Below are 22,019 nucleotides of genomic sequence, written 5' to 3' on the forward strand. Positions count from 1 at the left end.
GCTGAAGATCGCAGTGTTGCAGGAGGTTTCTCTAAGGCCTCGTGTAAGACAAATAAATCCTTCTCTGCTCTGTGGTGAAGCAACACAGCCTCTCTCTCTTCTCTGCAGTGTGCCGAAGCATCTCCCTGTGCACGTATTCTACCAATCATCGTATTGATCCTAAATGAAACACTGAACTCATCAATACAGTCTTAATGCGAGTTTGTTGTTCAATCACTTGCCATTTAAATCACCCAGCTCAAGTCCTGCAAGCCATCCGTTTTCTGTCATATGCTGCCTGTCTCTCAATTTGCTTTGTCATTTTGGGAGGAGTATGCAATTATCATAAATATCTCCCGGCGCTCAGTTTGTCAGCGCCACAGTGCAGTCAGCATGGTTGTGCCTGCGAGGATTCAGTAGTCGGCTTTTTTCCTTCTTTGTTACCTTTTATCCTTCGTTGAAAAGAGGTATTTTTCTCTTACCACCAATACTTACGATAGCCTATTCTTACATCTTAAATGAGCTTTCATGGATGTCATAAATGAAGTCAAAGTGCAACCCCATTGATTATGCCAGTAATTAAGATGTAAATGTGGTCGTGAGCTGGTGAGTGATCACACCTGCGATAATAGCAGAGTGCTGTTAACATCACCAGGGGTCTGACTGCTATGCAGCTCGCTGCCTTATCAATGTTTAGAGTGATCTTCTGTTTAAGTATAGGCTCCACTCCAAATTCACGCTGTTTGCTAGTGCTGGGCTGCCACTGGCACATACTAGGCTACAGGGTAATGACAGTTTTCTCTAGCGGGTGCAAGTCTTCCCGGATTTCTACCGCCTTAGAAGTGGCTCTTGTATAAGCCACCTGGTCAAACAAAGGACCTCTGAAAGATGTTAAAGTCCAAATGAGAGTCACCTTAAGTGCCAAGTGCAATGAATGTAGAGGAATCTGTCATGGTGACACATGCAAAACTCAACGCTTGACGGAACACGAGGCTGCACAAGGCCACCAGGACCTCCAACACTGTAAAAGGACGGTCATCTACTGTCCTTTCACTCACTGGCTACTAGTTTCTTCCATTTAATGATTAAAAAAAAAAACAATTGCAGGAAAATTGTAGATATGTTGCAAAAAAAGCACATTCGTATCAGGCGTGTTATGATGTTATGACTGAGAATCTTCACTGATACGTCTCAGCTTATTGGAAAAAGGGATTTCCATCTCTCATTTTAACGTTTAGTCTTATTCCAAAAAAAAACAGGCCACCTCAGGCAGGGGAAAAAACTATTTTTTGTGATAGCGGGGGAGATTTTTTTAAAATTCTATCAACTTCCTGTCATGCAGTACTTCAAAATGCACCACACAGTATATTGATGGAAACCTAGAGTGAGGGAAGATTCAGTATTTTTAAAGACATATTATCACCTTTAACTGATATTAGATGAGCCAAATTCTTCACAATGATTTATATTTTTTCATTAAGTTCAAATACACACCTACAAAGTGACATTACGGAGAATTGAAGTTCTGCAGGCATTTGCAGCTTTGTTGAAACATTCAGTAATATCCCTGTTTGTGTGCAGAACAGATGTGAGGGTGGTGTGTGGATTTAGGAAGACCAGGCATGTGCAGCCGCTGGCAATCCTTCAGGGTCTGGGCGCTCGCACATTGGTGTTAACAGTTTAGCTTCATTGCCAGGTAGCGAATGAATGACACGGGGCAGGGTGGCACATCCTTGGAGATGTTTGTCAGGAGATGTCCCTCCCTTCTGCATGTTTACACTCACAGGGGCCACACTTGGCTGTTAGCGGGGGAGAAAACTGGGAAAACAGCCGTCTTGTGAGAGCCAAGACTCTTACTGTGAATATTAAAGAGAGACAGAGAAGGAAAGAGAGAGGGGAGAGAGAGTGAAAACCAGCTATCTGGACAAAAGAGCCAGGAGCATATAATAAGCACAGCTCTTTCACTGCACACCCAGGGCACTCTGGAAAAGTGGGGAGGCCGCTGAATGGGAAAGGAAGTAATAAAAAAAGCAAACTTCTTTGAAAAGAGTTCTCTGTGTGTGTATGTGTGCCCATATGCATGCATGTGAGTGTTTGTGTGCAGCTGTCTGCTTGAATGATGAGTGCACACAGCCTACCTGTAGAGGGAATTTGCACATAAGACACTTCTGTGGCAGTTGGATGTTGGAGAGGCAAAAATATTACATCATCAAGGACACTGGTGGATCACTGGGGCCTTGTGAAAAGGTAAGGAGATCCGTCTCCTCGCTGGACATTCTGATGGTAGTTTAGAATATAGCAGCTTGCCAGACAAGATGAGCCAAGAGGTGGGAGGCAAAGTAAAACGGCTTGTGGAGTTGGATGAGAGCCTGATGACGTCCGGTCTGTCCTGAATGGGCGGGGGGGGGTTGATCATGCACACCAACAAAACAATAGCAGGCCCTGAAGTATCTGGCTTTTAAATGTTTTGTATAAATATACGCACAATCTTTCCTCGTTTCCTTACTGCCGTAGATTGTCTAAAACTGATGGTCGCATTTATTCTAAATTTCATCTGAATAGCCGGCACATATTTCCTCTGTAAATCTTAACTTTTACCTCTTTCTGAAACTGTTGTGAAAGGAAATTGACCGATCATGAAAATAAATTACTTTTGTTAATAGGTGAAAAGGAGCAAGAGACAAAAGGAAAAATCAGGAAACCGGTCTGAAAGTGTGAGCTTGGAAGATAGGAGGCAGGACAGAGACACAACAAGAGAGAAGTAAATAAAGGAAGTGGGACTTCAGTGAGTTTAGCCCCCTGAGGTAGTCTTTTCGCTAGTCATCAGGGACCTGGCTTCTCCAACGTCCCTTATCCGACTAGACTTCTACAAGTGGGGTAAATAAAGAACGACAAGCCCCACCACACTCCCTCCCCCCTTACCTTCTGGCAGGTCTCACCCCTCTCCCCCACCCCAGGGTGGTGCGCAACAAAGCAGCTTTAACTGAATCACTTCCACCTCAAATCTATTTCTTGAACTATCTGCTCAGTTTTCATAGCAGGACAGAAATTTTCATCCTATATGTTTTATTATGTGGTGACCAAGTACTCAAATAACTCACTTAGGAAAACAGACACACACACTACCTCTGACAGGCACACACACACACACAGAGTTACAGCTCACTCTTGTGTGGTCACAGGGAGCTAAAGAACACACATGCAAACACAAGAGGACCTCACAGTGAGCCTGCAACACAGTTCTTTCCAGAAGATCACTGATTTTTAACCACCAAACCTCAGTGCATTCTAATGTGTGTTGGTGTTTGTTTTAAAGAGCAATTAAGTATACAAAAGGCGTCATATTTAACTCTCTTTTCTTTATTGGAAACATAGAGGAGCACACGGAAAACAGCGGGCAAATTGAAGCATCCATTTGATGAATTGCATGCAGCCAGGAACTTAAAATTGCAGTGCGAATGGCTATAATGCACCCAATCAATCAATACTTCTAAGGATTAGCTATGCAGGACGCGAGCTATACAGGAAGAAAAGACAGCCAACTTGACAAAGAAGTGCAACTTCTGCAGGGTGTTAAAACTTTACTGAAATGTCAAAAAATATGAATTAATTGTGAAAATCATAAAAGATGCTGCTGCTGATTTAATCAGACATGAATGAATGACTGTCTGTGTTGCAACAGGTGTGGCTGCACCACCTTTTTTTTTCAAATATATACATGAATGCAGGCGATACACACCAACAGGCTAAACTGATCGCAGTGGTCCCCACCACCACCTCACACAGAAGCCCTTCCAGGTGCCAAACAGAGAGTCTGGGAGTGTTGCGGAGGCTTTCTGAGCCTCCACTCCCATCCCTTCCCTCCAGCTCCAGGCCGGTCAGGGACAAGCTGGAGATCAATAGCCTGCGTTTGCCTACAGCAGCCCCATTTCTCAGCCGGGACACTGAAGCTAACTATCAATAGCAATAAGGGGCTGTCTGAGACGCAGTTAACTACTGGCCGACCAACACAGCTGTCTGGCGGCAGTTGATAAACATCATGTGCCTGGAGTCTCTGTGAATAAACCACTTGATATGCTTCAACTTTGTGGGTGCATTTACTGTAAGAATGTGTGTGTTGTTTTGTTTTACGTGCCATGTCTGCTCACTCGGTGGTTACCTGCACGCCGCTTTGTTGTGTGGTCACACTGCTGCTGTGACACAGATGTCACGTGTATATTTTGTATGTTCTGTGTTTACAAGTGCGTGAAGCAATGTAGGGATATCTTAATGTGTAATTTTTAGTTTTGCTTCCGGGTTCTTAAAAATACATGAACTCCCAGCTTTTGGGGGCTGATGTCTGTAATTTCTTCAAGATGTGTGGAGTGTTTGGTTCCTCTGTAACCTCCAGTCTTAGTGATGTGTGTCAGTGTAATCCAGCTCCATTCTGTAAAACTTCTAAGCAGGCATCGCTCCTCATCCAAATATCATTTGTCAATGTCATTTGTGTTTTTCAAGAATATGAAGGAGCTGAAATGCGATTCTTGGTGGTCATCCAGGACTGTGGTGTTTCTTGTTAATGCAATTCAAGCGAGGATGTTTAATCAGATACAATCAAGAGAATTTGTATCATAGCAAGGGGAGGATTTAATCATTGCAGCTCTGCAAATGTGAGTTTTTAATCAGCAGAGAAAGCAGAGTAATGAGGAACCAGAGAATGGTATTATTGAGTTATAGAAAATTAAAACTTAAGGTGTAGGCTTGAGCATATGTGCACATTTTGGGTTTCTTGAATCCATATTTCACAGTTACAAATTCTGAGTGGAACAGGTTTTTTCATAAATATCTGCTCAGCTTCAGATTTAGATGATGCAGAAATGTGCTTTTTTGTTTTGCACTATACACACATATATATATATATATATATATATATATATATATATATATAATTGTTTCCATGTTGTACAACGTTTACATGTTGTACATTTTTGTAAACAGAGTGCAGCAAGCCCATTCGTATATTGTCTCTTTCCTACAGAACATAGGTATTTATATTAATTTTGTAATTTTATACATGTGTGTGTGTGTGTGTGTGTGTGTGCGCTGTGTTTTTTTTTTTACTTCTTTCTAGGCAGTGTTGTCAGCAGGGCAGAAGGATGTAATAACGATGTCCTGTTGTATCTGGTTTCCAGTAACACCAGCCAGGACACTGCAGCCTCTCTCACTAATAAGTAGGGAGACGACAATCTAGTCGGTGATCTGCACAGCTACAAAGGATACACGCGCACACGCACAGTCTCACAGTGGGATGGCCGTGTGTGTCCTGGATAACTGTACCAATGATATACGCAAACTCGCAATCACATGCACTCTCACTCGGTGAGAGGTGTGTGTGTGTGTGTGTGTGTGTGTGTGTGTGTGTGATGGCCCTGTGACCTGTAGCACCTCTGTGACACCCTCGAATGTTTGCTTGTTTTCTCTCAAACAAGACTAGATTGAAAGGGGGTGTCTGTATCTGCAGCTGAGATAATGTAAAAACAAACACAGCCCATTGATATCGGGTGATGCTGCAGGAAGTTGTCAAGGGGGCACAATGGGGGGAGACAATCTGCGGGACAAGTGGTGGCAGGGCTGCTGGAGGACAATAGGGAGGGTTTGATCTCTTAATTAATGGAGGCTATTCTCTGCTGCTGCAGGTACTGAATTTTAATGCAGGCGATTTTTCAAAGGGATTTCTTCAGTGGCAAAGCAGAGCTCCTAATGCTGCATTCTGATCATCTGCAGGCAAAGTCACTTTACTTCATATTAGAGATAATGATGAAGGCCAAAAACTGTAGTTCTTTTGATCATTTATATTATTGAAATATATATATATATATACTGTGAAAATGAATTTGAAAGTGAAATAAATCCCAAAGTAATTGAGCAACAGTATTTTCCATTGAAGTTGCTGCAGTTGGACACCTTGAACAAACTTGCTGTCACCCAGTGTGTGTGACTAGATACAAGGGAAAATGTGGCCCTATTTTTTTGTCTTTGAGCATGAGGCCAGCTTACAACAATCCCTTTAATCAAGCTCCTAATCCTTCTGCAAGACGTCAGCGTGCCATTAATAAGGCCATGTTTTTCTTGATATTTGTGGTGGGAGCAATAGGGGTCAAGTTTGGCATTATGGTCTGGGCTTAAAATGGCAAGAATATACCATTAATCTGCCTCTTTTAAACACCACACAACAACAAGAGAGATTACAAGTGGCAGTGGATTTACTGTATTTTTTTTTTTACAAAAAATTGGCTTTATTTTATTCAAATTAAAGGGCGACTCAAATGTCATCACAATGATGGCATGTAGCTCCCACCAATCAAATAACTGTGGTGTGTAATAATGGCACAACAGCCTCTGCACCCTTATAAACCTCAAACCCATATAAGTTTCACCCGTTTTCTCGCCTTGCCACTCGGCTCGGCTCCTATTATCATACACACACACACATACACACACGTACGTGCGCACGCCCACACACACACACACACGCGCATCTGACCCAGATGAGGGCCTGATCCAGCTCGTTGTAATTCTCCAAGCATCGCGCTGAACAGAGAGCAGGACCGTGAATAGGAACCCACCACGTGTTGAATGCGGCGCGTCACACAGAAAAGGGGTTTCTAGTCAGAAGCGCACCGGGTGGGGATCACTATCAGCGCCGGTTTGAGGGGATTCCCCGCTCGCATATCACGTTATTCGCTTAAACGCCTGGTTGTTTTTTGAGCTGTGCCATCAGTCGTGAGCTGTCAGTGATAATAGTGAAGGATGGCGCCCTGCCGGACCTTCCTGATTGCGCAAAACTGACAAATGCGCACTTTTGATGCGCAAAGATGCCCGATCAGCTACTGGGGGAAAAAACAAAAATATATATTTTTTAAAAATTGAAAAAAAATAGTAACAGCATCAACATATTTATGTATTTCTTAAAATATTTCGAAATAAGCATTAATATTGTATTATTTAAAAACCCACATGATCAAAATTATGTAGCTGGTGAATGTGATTGAGCTGTTAAAGCTCTGTGTGCCAATCTTACTTTTTTCTCTCCTTCAACCCACCTTTAAAATTAAAAAGATATATATTTATATATATACACATGTTTTCATGTGATTCTTTGCCGGATATTTCAAATATGACTTCATAATCAACGTTATCAAACCCATCAGATAAGATCCCCGAAATGAATTTGTAAGTCAAAGTTCAGAACTTTGGAGGCGCTGTGTGGGAGTTCTATCAGTTGGGTCCCCAAACCGTGTCCGTCCGCGTCATTCGGCCCATGATTGTTAACACTGTATCCTCTCCATTCCGAGTGAATCCCATTTAAAATGTCTCCCGCTCGGCTGGGCTGCAAATCACCCTGTTTACAATCTCACACCAACACTCACATCAATTAACTGGCCATTGATTTTCCCGCCCGGGACATTACAATATTGCAGACACTCTTTTCCTCTCCCAGCAAATTCAAGTTTGGTGCACATAATTGCACAGGCTGTGCATTGGCACACTCACACACGCACACACACACACGCACACACCTACATGCATTCCTCAATTAATGATCATTTACTGTTTGATTTTGTGATCCACTGCTCGCATTTCGATGTGGTTACATTGACAGATTTTAACAAGCCAGGCATCCATCAACGGTACAAAAATACATTTAAAAAATATGTATTAATTACTCCCCGCCACGGATTGATAAAGCAGATAACTCAGAGCCATCAGAAGTATTTGATTTTCCTCCTGCTCTTTCTTTTTTTTTGTCATGAATAAGTAAATAGTAAGTCTAGTCGAAACTAAAAGATAGCTGACACAAGAGAGGACCAGATCCATCTAGCCTGCAGCTGCTCGTTAAATATTCAGTGAAAAATAATGGCATCCGAGGCATCACCTATAGTAACATTATTATCTTCATTTCTCAAAATCAGCCCGAGTGAGAGCTTCGTTTATCTTTTTCACCTAATAAATCTACTCGACTCAGCGCTCAGATGAAGCTCCTGTGGGACCTCTTGCCCTTAAAACATCCCCACCGAAGGCGCGCTCCTCTTAGTGAATTATTAAGGGAATTATTAATAATGATAACAATAGTAATCATTTGTATTTTTAGAAAATATTTGATAGGCTTGACTAGACTCGCGTCTGTATCAGTGGCATCAAAAGGCCCACAGAACACCGAACTTTTTCAGGATAAAATGCATTTACACTGGTTTTCCAACGCAAACAACCCACCGGATGGCGACGATATGAAGTGGAACTTTTTTTTTCTATTGATGTTGTTCAGCAGGTAGGCGGAGTAATAGCCTGTATGGATGTGAGACAGTCGCTCTTTAAAAAAAAATAGTAACTAAATGTTGAGGGAAGAAATTAAAACTTTTCTCCGCTGAGCTTCACCACTGATCATCCCGGTGAGCACAAAGCGTTTGGCTCTGCTGTGCGCATGCAGAGAGAGAGAGAGAGAGAGAGAGAGAGAGAGAGCGAGAGAGCTGCGAGGGTTAGACAGGGAGGGGGGGGGGAGGAGGAGGAGGAGGAGGTGGTGAATGGCAGTATGACTGAATAGCCCAGTCACCAATCAGATCCTCGATGGGCCGGGCTCCACATTTGTCCCACTGCTGCACGGGCCCTCAAAGTTTGTTTATTCGCGGAATGCAGTGTGTGATGAAAACGTGTTAGTATGTAAACCCCCCTCCCCTCCCCTCTTTTTCTACCAATAATCAAATGAAGCCGATTAGGACGTCGGATCACACCGTGGACTTTTTTGGGGGGAACGCGCACCGGTGCCATTTACGCACGGACGGAACACGCTTGAGCGACCCTGGCTTCCAGCGCACCCGGAGCCTCGCCTGAAACTCTATTGAGAGGAGGTGTCCGCGCAACGCTCCGGCACAACAAGAAGTGAATTACAACTATATCAATGCGAGAGCCGAGGACGGACTACCCGGGTGAGAGGAAAGTTGGTTGCTGATCGCGGAGGTCTGCATCTACCGGAGGAGGAGAGGAGGAACAACAACAACAAAAAAAGAGAAACTGTGATCGCTTCTCGATCAGTGAGGGCGATTGAAAGATACTCTCGCAGGCATGGACTAGACGCTGACATTCCCCTGTAGAAGTCAAGATAAGCGTTGACTCGGCTAACAGAAGGGGTTAAACCGCATCCAAAGGGAGTTTGGAAAACCCAGCCTTTCTTCCCCGTTCGGATCAACTCATTGGGTGGGAGCCGAGAGAGAGACAAGAGTCCCCAGCAAATCAGGAGCTAATTGATTAAAGAGACTTCATTTGAATAGGAGGGGGGCTGGCGAGGTGCCAATCGCCTTTCAAAGAAGCCCCCCCTCCCTCCCTCACCCCCAACCCCGTACCCCCCCCCCCACCCCCCGTATGATTAATCGCAGAGCATTATTGATAATCATAACGTGGCACATGCGCGGTGGATGGGCTCCATTTACGTAATTTTTGAGAAGGTTTTGTAGTCATTTTTTTTATTCTTTGCCTGCTGATGTGCCAGCCAGCATGTCGCGGAGGAAACAAGCGAAGCCGCAACACTTCCAATCCGACCCTCATCTGCCTTTATCGGAGCACAATGGTGAGTCCCGAGCGAACTCTCGCTCTTATCCCCCCACCACCACACACACACACACACACACACACACACGCTCTGCTTTTCTCACACTTTTCTGCGCTTTTATCCAGTCTGTCTCCATATATGGAAGTTGAAGTTACTACTTTGAATTGATTCTTTTTTGTTTGTTTGCAATCGTCTTAGTTTTTTTTTATAAACATATCCTAAGCCATAGAATGTTGTTTAAAATAATTTTAGTCTTCTGATTTAAATATGCTTCTGTGTTGTTCTCAATAGTTGTTGAATTACACATAACCAGAAATACCGTATTAAATACAACAGTGAGGGTTTTTTTTTCTCCTCTGGGTTTAATTTTCGTGAGGTTTTTTTTTTCCAAAAAAAAAGGGGAGAGAGAGGGAGGGGAAAAAGTTTGTAAACTTTTTAAGCTGAGTTTCAGCTTTAAATCGTCCTTTTAATCGAACCTACACACACTCTCCTAGAACGAGTGGGAGGTTTTCGGTCCTCACCGAGTCTCCGCTGCCTTCAGCGGTCGCTCTCTGGACCACCGCGTCGCTCCAGCCGGGACTCCCAACTTTCCCCGGGTCTCACACAGTCCCTCATCCGCGTGTGTTGTCAAAGTCGTGCAACATATTTTGTTTTGTTTTTTTCTTTTTCCTTTTTTTGCTGTTGAAAGTCAGTTAGTCATCGCCTGTTTGTGCACTAAAGTGAGGTGAAAGGTGCTCAAACTTTACACAGCGCGCGCGAACAGGAACACACGTCCCCTCAGTCACCACGTTACTCATCGCTCTTTATTTTGTGTGTGTTTTGTTTTGTTGTTCATAAAACAGCAGCGGGGAAGTCAAGTCACCGTGATTCACGCAAACATAAAGTGTAGCTGAGTCAACGAAATCAACTCTTGAGTACAGAACCGATCTTCTTTTCTTTTTTTTTTTTAATTTAAAAACAACAACAAAACAAAACAAAAATCCCGGATGATGAGGCGAAAAATGTGAACTAAAGGTGAACCAAGAGTCCTGCAGCCGCCGGGTTGTTGCTTTGGCTAAAATGTGACGTTGAAGTAGCATCCAGACTTCCAAAGGCCAACAAAAGTCTGTTTGGTCGTAAATGATTAAATTAATACTTTTTTAATTTGGTGAAGATCCAACAGATCCAAGCGAAATTAATGGAAGCATCCAGAGTGAAATAAGATGAACAACGGTGTTCGAGCGCTGTTTTAACGTCTCGTTTGTTGACGTCTCTTCTATCTCACGACTCCCTCCTGATGAGCGTTATTTCTTTGTATTTTTCTCCGTTTTAACAAAACCTATTTAAATGACTGGAGGCTTCTTTTAACTCTCACATGCAGCGTGATTGAATTTTGCTGCATATTTATAGAAGATATATTTTATTAATTTTAATTTGTGGGGAAACACAGCTAAAATATCTACATGTATGTTTAGGATAAATATGAATCTATCTATATATATCATGGAAATTATATCTGAAGCTCCAGCTAAGCCTGTTGGCTAGTTCATATAAATGTCATATCATGTAAATAAGTCAGAGCTTTTAGTGGTGCTTGAGAGCAGCACACTTGGAATGAGCACTTGTTTCTCTCAGGAAAAGCACATTTCACATATTTTTATATTATTATTGGTAGTAGTATTATTATTAAGGAACTTGTTGATGAAGCTGAAACCCAGTTAATCCCCAAATGTTTTTGTTGTTGTTGTTGTTTTGCTTTTTGCATTTTCTTTTAAATGTAATAAAACTGATATAGAGTTACTTTTGTCATAAACCGTGGAAGACTGCAGGAAGCCAAACATCTCATTTGTGTCCACGCTGCATTTTTAAATGGGTTTTGCAAATATCTTGTGAATGTAATTACAAGTGTTGGGCCACGCTGTCTTTCCGATGGGGGTGGGATTTTTTTTTGTGTTTTTTTTGTTTTTTTCAGCTGCGGTAGCCGGAAGTGAGAACAGAAAGTCATTGTATTGGTGGTTGAATATCAGTGATGGTGAGGGCCGTGGTTCCTGGGAGGCTGGGGTGAGAGCCACATAGGGTGAGACGCTGAGCTGTTTTAACCTTTGTGAGTGTCCCTCTGTGTGGAGGTGACCAGAGTTCAGGGCCCAGCGTGTTCGACTCTACCTTGCCATTGACCCTGCTGATCGGAGCTGCAGGCGGCCCAGCAAGGCCTCGGCTTTTTCTTCTTCTTCTTGTCCTTTTTAAAAAAAAATGTGTGTGTGTGTGTGTGTGTGTGTGTGTGTGTGTGTGCGTGTGTGTGTGTGTGTGTGTTAGAGAGAGAGGGGGGGGGGCTTATCAATATTGTAACCATCCCATTTCACCCTATCAGAGTGGCCCCCCTAGAGGGGAAATTGGCAGGGGCACTGTTGTACCCCACTCACACACACACTCTCACACACACAGTACAGTTGTTTGTGTTTTTGCCAGTGTATGAGTGAAGCTGTAGGCTGAAGGACTTGCTTTGCTTTTTCCCCTCCCCTTAAGCTTTAAGCATGTCACCGGGGCAGAGCTTCTGAGATTTGAGTCTTGTCCTGGACCAAGGCAGCTTTAGTGGAACCCCATCTAGTGTTCAGTGGGATGAGTCCTGAGGGCTGGAGACGATGTGAGCAGAAACCCTCCTGAAGTTACAAGTGTCAAGAGGCTCACAGAGGCCTCCAGCGAAAAAATAATGTAGGACCTCTCAAAGCTCTCCGTCAACTTTATTTGAACTAATCCTTTCTTTCTGGTCTCTCATATTCAAACTTTGGTCAGTCTCTTCGAGGCTTCGTCCTCTGCTTTTTGTCTCTCCTGATGCCCTTTAGCCAGGCGCATTGTGCCTTTGATAGAGATTCTGTGGAAGTTTTACAGACTCCATCTTCATAGCAGCTTGACTTACTTTATCTTAATTTGAATTCAAAGTTAATCCGTGCTATTTTGGGAATTAAGCCTAATGCTAGCATCTGTGCTATTTGCTGTACTCGTCTTGCATGGACAGTGGATTTGTAGACATACTTTGATTTAGTTTTGATTGTTTTTTTTTCCCCTTTGTCGTAGGGAGAGGTAAAACGGTACAGCACAGTTTAAAACGCCAATATGTAACTGTGGTAGTATCTTAGTTATTGATGAGACATACTTGTAGACTTCCTTCTGTTTTCCACATTTTTATTTGTAATTTTTCAGTCACATTCCTCATGGAAGTGGAGTTGGTAAAGAGGAGCTGCACAACTGCATTGAACAATTTTGACCAAAACATTTTTTTGCTCAGTTATGAATTAGTTAATTATTACTGAAAAACATTTTTTAATGACTGCAATATGTTTTACTTTAATGTAATGACATGATTTTGTGACAGTTTCAACATTTCTGAATTTAATATTCACCGTTAAAGAATAGCACAGTATATGGTAGTACAACACTCAGTTATGATTTGTGGGATTTTTATGAATATGCTCCATGTGAAATATTGTCATTGTTACATGTAAATTAATGTTGAAAAAATTAAACACATAGGCTTTTTTTTTTTTAAATATGCGTATGAATGAATTCGTGAAGTACTTTATTTCAGTTTGCACCATTTGATTTTTGCATATTTTGTCATGCTCTGGGTGGACTTCACCGCGCACACACAAACACCCACGCACGTACAAACATACACACGCGCGCACGCACACACACACACACACACACACACTATTCTGTTTTACATCTTCCCTGGCATTTGCCAGACAGAAGCTGTTTTTTGTTTTTATTATTTGTACGACTCCCGTTTCCGTCCTTCTCAGCATCATATGATTAGACTTTTTAACACTGATTTCTGTACAGTCACTCTTGAAATGTGTTCATTTAATCCTCACGTTTCTCACACTATTAATCAATCTAGTTTTTCTTTTTTTCCAAAATTAACACTTCTTGGGGTGTAGGTATGCGGGTGGGTGGACGAGGGGGGATTTAACATGAAAAGTTATTAAAGTTGAGTCCTCTCTGTTTGCATGGTTTGGTAGTGTGAGGGCCAGGGTTTACTGTCATGGCAACTTTGCGTTATCTGATGTCTCTGAGCAGAGAAACATTGAGGGAGATAATCCCTGAATTAAACAGGATCTGCTTTGAGTCGACTGAGATGAGCAGGGCCAGGCTGTGCCGACGATCCCCGCCGCTCCCATGCTGCGCGAACAATGGGAAGGCATCCTGTCTCTCTGTGGGGCAGGGCTGCACTTCTCTGGGTTTCATTTGCAAATGAATTCTTGGCCCTGATGAAAGTGTTGAGGGGCCAGAGCCACAATGAAAGGGATTCATAGAAAAATGCAATTTGTAAATCAACTTGTATGTTAAACAGCGAGATTTTAGTTTGACAAAGAGAGAAAAGAATAAGGAAAGTCTGGAGCACAGCGGTGGCTCTGGGGGCAGGGTGTTGACTTGCTTGTTCACTCCCTGGCTCGTCCTGTTTATTAAAATGATGGAAAATTGAAAAGCCTGTTACTATGCGCATTTGAAAGATGGTCGTCACTTTTGTTTTTTTGTTGTTTTTTTTTGTTTCAACTGAAGCTGGATTGTCCACTTTCTCAGTTTTGGGAAGTTTGCAATGCGTCCCTACACTTTTGTCCAACTCCTTTAATCACACAGAGTTTTGTTTGTTTGTGTAAGTATAGTTTGCCTTTTTTCAGCTGATAGTTACGTGGTCCGTGATTATTTGTTATTGATTATGGAAAAGAAGCTTCGCGACAGTCATAGATTCAGCATATTTTAAATTTTTCCGGGACATGAAACATCGTAATGGTGATAGGAAATTCCATGAGTATCACAAAAGTCTGTATATTGTTTTTCTATTTATTTGTCATGTGTTCCTCATTTGTTTTGCTTGTTTTGTTGTGTAGTCTGAGCACGTAACAGTCTGGATGCCACAGGCTCTGTTGTTCATGTCTCACTGTGATTGCTGCCTGAGTGGATACAAATTAGTTTAGTGACATAGATAACCTGTCCAAAATGCCCATACTTGGCTGAAAATGAGCAAAGTTGACAGCAAATTGAAAGTCTAATAAGTCCTTCAAATGCTTGATTTGCGCCGAGTGGACAAGTAGACTTTGAAGAGCATGGAATATAGGAAATCAATGCCTTTCTATGAAATTTCATTAAGATCCAATGTCCTCACTTCACTCTATTCTATATTTTGATGGATTATCTGGAGAAAATGATTACCTTTGGTTGACTGATGAAACCCAGATGTACATCTTCAAAGATCACTTTTAAACAATATTTGAGTAGTTCTCATTGATTTTGGATCTTTTCTTATCACGTGTCAGAGGCCACTGCACTGAATAGGCTTTTCCTCATTTCTGTGGCTTATTGTTGCCTTTCGATCGTTGTTTTTTGTGAGCACATCAAGGGGATAAGTGTAAAACTGATTAAGTTAAGATTAACAACAATGGAATTTTAGGAGATAAAGCTGCTTCTTCAGCTGCAAAACATCTCTAATCACTAATCCTCTGTTTCCTCTTTTTCAGGGGACACAGAACTTTGCTCGGAGGACCCCACCTGCAAGGAGTCAGATGCCCACGTCTGTAACAGATGTTGCGCTGAGTTCTTTGAACTATCAGATCTTGAGGAACACCAGAAGAATTGCACTAAGAATCAGTTAGTTCTGATAGTGAATGAAAATCCTGCCTCCCCCGCTGGAAGTTTCTCGCCTGGGTCTCCTCCCCATAATCCCGATGACCAGATGAATGACACAGCTAATAACACTGATCAAACAGAGTGCAGTGACCTTTTGGAGCCTAACTCTCTTGAAAAAGACGAATCCATGGATGTGGACGTTTCTGGAATGAGCAGTGGCCATGAGGAGGAAGGCAGTCGCACGGAGAGCAGGAGCCCCATCAACACAGTCAGCAGCCATGTTGGCAGGGGCACATCTGGCCCTGCTGTAGGTACTTCAGCTATCTCTGCCCCTCTACCTCAGCTCAGTAACCTGACTGAGCTGGGGAACTTCTCTATGATCAACAGCAATGTCATAATTGAAAATCTACAGAGCACCAAAGTGGCTGTGGCCCAATTCTCCCAAGAGGCCCGTTCCACAGGGGGCCCCAGGGTGGCAGTGCCAGCCCTGATGGAGCAGCTTCTAGCCCTTCAACAGCAACAGATCCACCAGCTGCAGCTTATAGAGCAGATTCGGCATCAGATATTGCGCTTGGCTTCCCAATCCCCAGAAATGCAGATGCCCCCAACCTCAGCTTCAGGCACAATGGGGCCTACTGCCAGCCCACTGACCACACTCAGCTCCCATCTCTCCCAACAGCTGGCTGCAGCCGCAGGCCTAGCGCAGAACCTGGCCAGTCAGTCAGCCAGTATTAGCAGCCTAAAGCAGCTTGCTGCAGCAGCACAGCTACCTCAGTCCAACCCAAGTAGCAGTGAGACATCTCAGAGCATTAGCACGCTGGGGCCATCAACAGTCAATACCCAGTCCTCGGAAAAGAGGCCGAGTCACATGAGTACCCTCCACTCTCAGCTCAGCAGCTCCTCACTAGCTAAGTCATCCACGCCAGCATTTGGAATTGGTAGCTTGTTAAGCTCTGCAGTGAATCCCCTTCTACCTCAGCCCCCACCTGGAAACTCTCTTTTCTCCAGCTCACTGCCCAGTGTTGGCACCACCGTTGAGGACCTCAACTCTTTAGCAGCTCTGGCCCAGCAGAGGAAAGGCAAGCCGCCAAATGTCACTTCATTTGAACACAAGAGCAGCTCCGATGATGCTTTCTTCAAGCACAAGTGCAGGTTTTGTGGCAAGGTGTTTGGGAGTGACAGTGCCTTGCAAATCCACCTGCGCTCTCACACTGGAGAGAGGCCGTACAAATGTAATATCTGTGGCAACCGCTTCTCCACCCGTGGTAACCTGAAAGTACATTTCCAGCGTCATAAAGAAAAATATCCACATATCCAGATGAATCCATACCCTGTTCCAGAGCATTTAGACAACATACCAACAAGCACCGGCATTCCATACGGCATGTCCATGCCCCCCGAGAAGCCTGTCACCAGCTGGCTGGATAGCAAACCAGTTTTGCCCACTTTGACTTCCTCTGTCGGCATGTTGCTGCCACCGACCATGCCAAGCCTGCCACATTTCATAAAAAAGGAAGATCATTCGATAGCCATAACTAGCCCTTCTGTTCCTGCAAAGAGTGACTCAGGTGCTACTGAGCCCTCAACTAAAATTAATGATGGAGTATCTGAAGAGGGTGAGGGTGCAACTCTTCCTACCTCAAATGGGAAAACTGAAGAAGGCAGCCATTCCTCAGGCTTCATGACAAATGTGAGCTCTGCCTCAGAGAGCACTGCTGAGTACACAACATCTAACAGCCCGCCCATGATGACCAACCCGCTCATGCCTCTGATGTCTGATCAGTTTAAGGCTAAATTCCCATTTGGAGGAATTCTGGATCCCCTCCAGGGGTCAGAAACCTCTAAATTACAGCAGCTTGTGGAGAACATTGACAGGAAGGTCACAGACCCAAATGAATGTGTCATCTGCCATCGGGTACTGAGCTGTCAAAGTGCTCTGAAAATGCACTATCGTACTCACACCGGAGAAAGGCCCTTTAAGTGTAAAATCTGTGGTAGGGCCTTCACCACCAAGGGAAATCTTAAGACCCACTACAGCGTCCACAGGGCCATGCCTCCTCTTCGAGTTCAACACTCCTGCCCCATATGTCAAAAGAAATTCACAAATGCTGTAGTTCTACAACAGCATATCCGCATGCACATGGGTGGACAGATCCCTAACACCCCACTGCCAGAGAATTACCCAGAATCTATGGCCTCTGACGCTGGCTCATTTGAGGAGAGAAACTTTGATGACCTGGACAACTTCTCTGATGACAATATGGAAGGAATGGAGGAGGGCCCAGATAGCAGTGTGCCAGACACACCCAGGTCAGCTGATGCCTCCCATGACAGCCTCTGTAACTCTCCAGCACCTCTTGACATGGCTTGCCCGGAAGGGCATGAGAAAATAGGCCAGGAGAATGCCCACAATAATGAAACAGAGGAGCTACAATCCATTCAAATGAAGGCTATGGCTAATGGCTTAGTTGAGGGGGATTGTCTCACCAATGACTCCTCATCTCTTGGAGGGGATGTTGAAAGCCAAAGTGCTGGGAGTCCAGCTGTGTCAGAATCTACCTCCTCCATGCAGGCACCATCCCCCACTAGCATGCAGCCACATCCACGTAAATCTCCCAGCCTTGAAGAAAGGCATCATAGGGCCTTATCCTTGGAGCACACCGGTGCAAGCCTCTTGCACTCACACCCCTCTAACATTGGAGCCCTTGACCTGACATCTGTCAATCCTTCAAAAGATCCCCTGGGCATGATATTCCCCTTTCGTGAGCGTAACACCATCAAGAACACATCCTGTGACATATGTGGTAAGACCTTTGCTTGTCAGAGTGCCTTGGACATTCACTATCGAAGCCATACCAAAGAACGACCATTTATTTGCACAGCCTGTAACAGAGGTTTTTCCACCAAGGGCAACCTGAAACAGCACATGCTCACCCATCAAATGAGAGACCTTCCCTCACAGCTGTTTGAGCCGTCAAACACCAGCTTGTCCTCAAGCCCGACCCCATCCCTGCTCTCTGTAGGCTCTCTTAACAAACCTGAGGTCAACGGCTTCCTTCATAGCCTCCACCCAGAGAACAAGGACATGCCTCCTGGCTTGGTCACATCATCTGCATCCACTTCCCCTGTGCTCTCCGCTGCTCCGCCACGCAGGACACCTAAGCAACACTTTTGCAACACCTGTGGGAAGTGTTTCTCCTCCTCCAGTGCTCTACAGATCCACGAGAGAACCCACACTGGGGAGAAACCCTTCGCCTGCAGTATCTGTGGCCGTGCTTTCACCACCAAAGGAAACCTCAAGGTAAATGTCAAAACACCCAGAAAACTGTTGCTTTCCTGACAGACTGTGCATGTGTGAGGAATATTGGTCTCAGAGGTGTTGTTGAGTTTTACACTGCTTGTCAGTGCACAAGAAATCAGAAGAGGCCTTGATGTATGAGCAGACCTCTGAGATAAAAATGGCGCCTGAAGAGGCAGAAGTACATATCTATGATTAATGTAAATTTAATGTCTTTACATGCTAAGTTAGTCTTGCTTTCCGGAATGACCTCTGAGTCGTTAAAGACTGAGGGGATTTTTATCATTTTTTTAAGTTGTTTTAAATCAAGCTCTGGCTGTTGGATATGTAGATGAAGATTTCTACTGGAGTAAGCACAGAAAAAGCAGAACTTTGTTCGTAGTTTAGAGATACATTTGAAATATAATTACTTCAATGTGTCCTCTGAGAAAGAGACCAATAAGTGTTGTCTTTGTCATGGAAAGGATACTAGCAAAGGTGAAATGTCACATGCAATACTAACCTCAGCAATGAAACTGGACAGTGCAATTTTAGCCCAGACCCTGTGGTCGCCCTGTGAGATGACCGTATTAAGGTTTAGATTAAGTAGCATGTATCAGTCTTGCCAAAATAAGATGTTTACACCATGCTGGTTCCTCTCACACATAGGCTGCTAACTAGTCTGCTTCACCCAGAGTGTGAAGCTATTTTAATACGGACTGGAGCATTATTATTATTTTTTCCATTGCATCATCTCATGTGCAGCTCTTGTGGCCAAGTTTGTAAACATCACTAATTTTCATCCCTTTCATTGCTCTGTGTATCTCCTCCTTCTCTCTCTCTCTCTCTCTCTCTCTCTCTCTCTCTCCCTTCTCCTCCCTGTAGGTTCACATGGGCACGCACATGTGGAACAGCGCTCCTGCCAGACGTGGCCGCAGGCTCTCTGTGGATGGGCCGATGGCCTTCCTGGGCACTAACCCAGTCAAGTTTCCTGAGATCTTCCAGAAGGACATGGCATCTCGAGCAGGCAGTGGGGATCCAGCCAGTTTCTGGAACCAGTACGCTGCAGCCTTCTCCAATGGCCTGGCAATGAAGACAAATGAAATCTCCGTCATTCAGAATGGGGGCATCCCACCCATGTCAGGCGGGGTAGGAAACGGAGGTAGCTCTCCCCTCGGGGGCCTGACGGGCAGCCTAGACAAGCTACATAGCACGGAGCCCAACGCTGCTCTGGCTGGTTTGGAGAAAATGGCCAACACGGAGAATGGAGCCCACTTTAGGTTCACACGCTTCATGGAGGACAATAAAGAAATTGTCACTAATTAGAGAGTGTGTGTGTCCTCCGTTGCGTACAGACACATGAAGATGCCTAAAGGCATAATGAACACACGCACACACACACATACACACACACACACACACACACACACACACAAGCGGAAGAAGAAAAAGAACGAGAACAAGACGGGGACAAAATTAAATGAACTGCTTTGCTCGCCATCGAATCTTTACGAACATGAGTGTGAAGACAAGTTGCTTTTTTTGTACAATGTACATGTTATAGTTTTAAGGAGCTTATTTATTAGTGATTATAACCGTGCTTGAAAACCCAGTGGAAGCATTAACAGTTAGGTTTTGTTTGTTTTAAAGCCAGGATGGGTATGTATGGGTGCTTAAAAATGTGCATTTGAAACTTAGAATATGGGGTAGATAATCTTACCTTGGCATTAAGTTATTTTCTCGTCCGTAGTAGCTATAACCGAACTGTCGATGTCCATGTGATGCATAAGCCCTGTAAAATGCAAACAGACTTGCTGTAAATAATGTACACTGATCTTTAGATGGTCTAACATTTGTGTGGTCATGCACCCCCCCCCCCCCCCCCATGAAAACAGAACATTGAAATTCAGGCAAGGGACTAAATGACGTGGTAGTTCCTTTCTTTCCAGTTGTTATATTCTTTGATTTTATTTAAGGACGACAAAACATTGAAGTTTGCTTCATTTCAAGGGTTTATTTAGTGTTAACTTGTTTTCTTGTTACCATTTCTGTGTATTGTACTTTCAAATTTTTTTTGTTTGTTTGTTTGTTTACTTCCATATTTCCCCCTTTTGTTTCCTGTATTCTGGTGTTGTGGAGAGCGAGACAGTTGCTAAGAAGGCAACTTTAAGTCTGGCCTTTTTTTTTTCTTTTTTTTTCCCTGGTGTTTGGAACTGAGACAGCCAATCAAATGAGCAGGATTCTCCTTTTGTTTCTCAGCTGGATTTCCACTTTGCTGCTAAGTCCCAGCATCCTCACTGACATCCAAGTTGTGTGTTGAAGCTTCTGTAAATACGTTCAGACGTGGAAATACAAACTCCCTCACAAGAAAAATGTACATACAGCTCACACAAGAAAAGTCCATCACAGCCAGGGGACAAAATGATAGTGTTTTTATAAATATAAATATATATTGGGTTTGACAACCTTCGGACTGTTACATGCACTTTCTTGGAAAGTTGGAAGATCTTTATGGGTCCAGTTTCTCTACACTTTAATACCTACTAACAACTAAGATACTGTAATTCTTTACTCTAATAATCAAATACATCCGTTTTACAAAAGAATCACTGCGTGTCTGTGTGTTTTTATTCCCTCTTCTGTTCACTGAACATCAACTTGCATTAATTCGAACGCACCCGGCAACAGAAATAAGAGTTGCTACTAAATTAAACAACTTCTTGTGCAACTCTTGTGCGCACCGACGGTCACAAGGGGCGGAAATGGAGGATTTGGATGCGGCCACTGACGTTGTCGCTGCAGGGGAATACAAAACAATCGCGATTTGAAATAATTCACGTCAGTTTATCTCCAATCACTCGTAAACAAAATGTTTGGAGGATTTTTTTATGCTGAAAGAGAAAAGATTCCACCTCCCAAGTTATTTTCTTTATCAAACTGTAATAAATATATCTCGCTGGGAAATGCGTTAATCTGCATGGACAGACAGTTTTATCTTTTGGATAATTTTTTTCTCCATCGATACGTTTCAGTAAGAACGCGATGATCTAATTAATCACAGAAAATAAGTTGTCAAAACGACCTCACGGATATCCGGATAAAGCGTTTGACGGCTCAAAAGGCGCTCGTCTCGATTCTTTTTTTTATTATTAGCCTATTATTCAAACTGATTTTTTTTTTTACTCCTTTTGTATTTCAACAGCTGCATTTAATTTAACACATCGTTGCACATCCTGCAATACAGGATCTGTTCATTTGTGTCCAGCATCCTCGGCGCGTTTTCCTCCTCCTCTCCAACAAAGCCGATTTCTCCAATATTTACGTTTTATATTTCAAGACGTCTAAAGCTAAATGATCCATGGCCACAGTGCCTGCTTGCTTTTTAACGGTCACATCTGTTCCCCTGAGCTGTGTTTGCGCAGCACATCGGCTCCCTGACATCCTTCAAGGCACAGAAAGAAAAATAAAACCCCTCCGCATCCTCACGTTTAGGGAACAAATTCGTTCCTATTTCAAGCTTTAGTCCTCAATTACGCACTTCAACACTGAAAAAAAAAATCCGATTTTATTTTGATA

The 22,019-nt window shown here is 43.5% G+C and overlaps 1 protein-coding gene across 1 annotated transcript; it reads left to right on the forward strand.

Annotated features, from left to right (window-relative positions):
• Positions 1-8,631: 8,631 nt before the first annotated feature.
• sall1a (spalt-like transcription factor 1a) lies at positions 8,632-21,043 on the forward strand. Its single transcript, XM_086189155.1, has 3 exons — positions 8,632-9,580; positions 15,058-18,467; positions 19,329-21,043. The coding sequence occupies exons 1-3, from the start codon at positions 9,508-9,510 to the stop codon at positions 19,767-19,769; spliced, it is 3,924 nt and encodes a 1,307-aa protein (XP_086045281.1). The 5' UTR covers positions 8,632-9,507; the 3' UTR covers positions 19,770-21,043.
• The last annotated feature ends 976 nt before the right edge of the window (positions 21,044-22,019 follow it).

The sequence above is a fragment of the Aulostomus chinensis genome, chromosome 2 (genome assembly GCF_037954235.1).
Source record: "Aulostomus chinensis isolate RoL2024-O1b breed Wild chromosome 2, RoL_Achi_v1.0, whole genome shotgun sequence".
NCBI lineage: Eukaryota > Metazoa > Chordata > Actinopteri > Syngnathiformes > Aulostomidae > Aulostomus > Aulostomus chinensis.

Coding starts and splice junctions, on each gene's coding strand:
- sall1a (XM_086189155.1), top strand. CDS start 9,508: ATGTCGCGGAGGAAACAAGCGAAGCCGCAACACTTCCAATCCGACCCT. Junction 9,581..15,057: donor GCCTTTATCGGAGCACAATG/GTGAGTCCCGAG, acceptor CCTCTTTTTCAG/GGGACACAGAACTTTGCTCG. Junction 18,468..19,328: donor CCACCAAAGGAAACCTCAAG/GTAAATGTCAAA, acceptor TCCTCCCTGTAG/GTTCACATGGGCACGCACAT.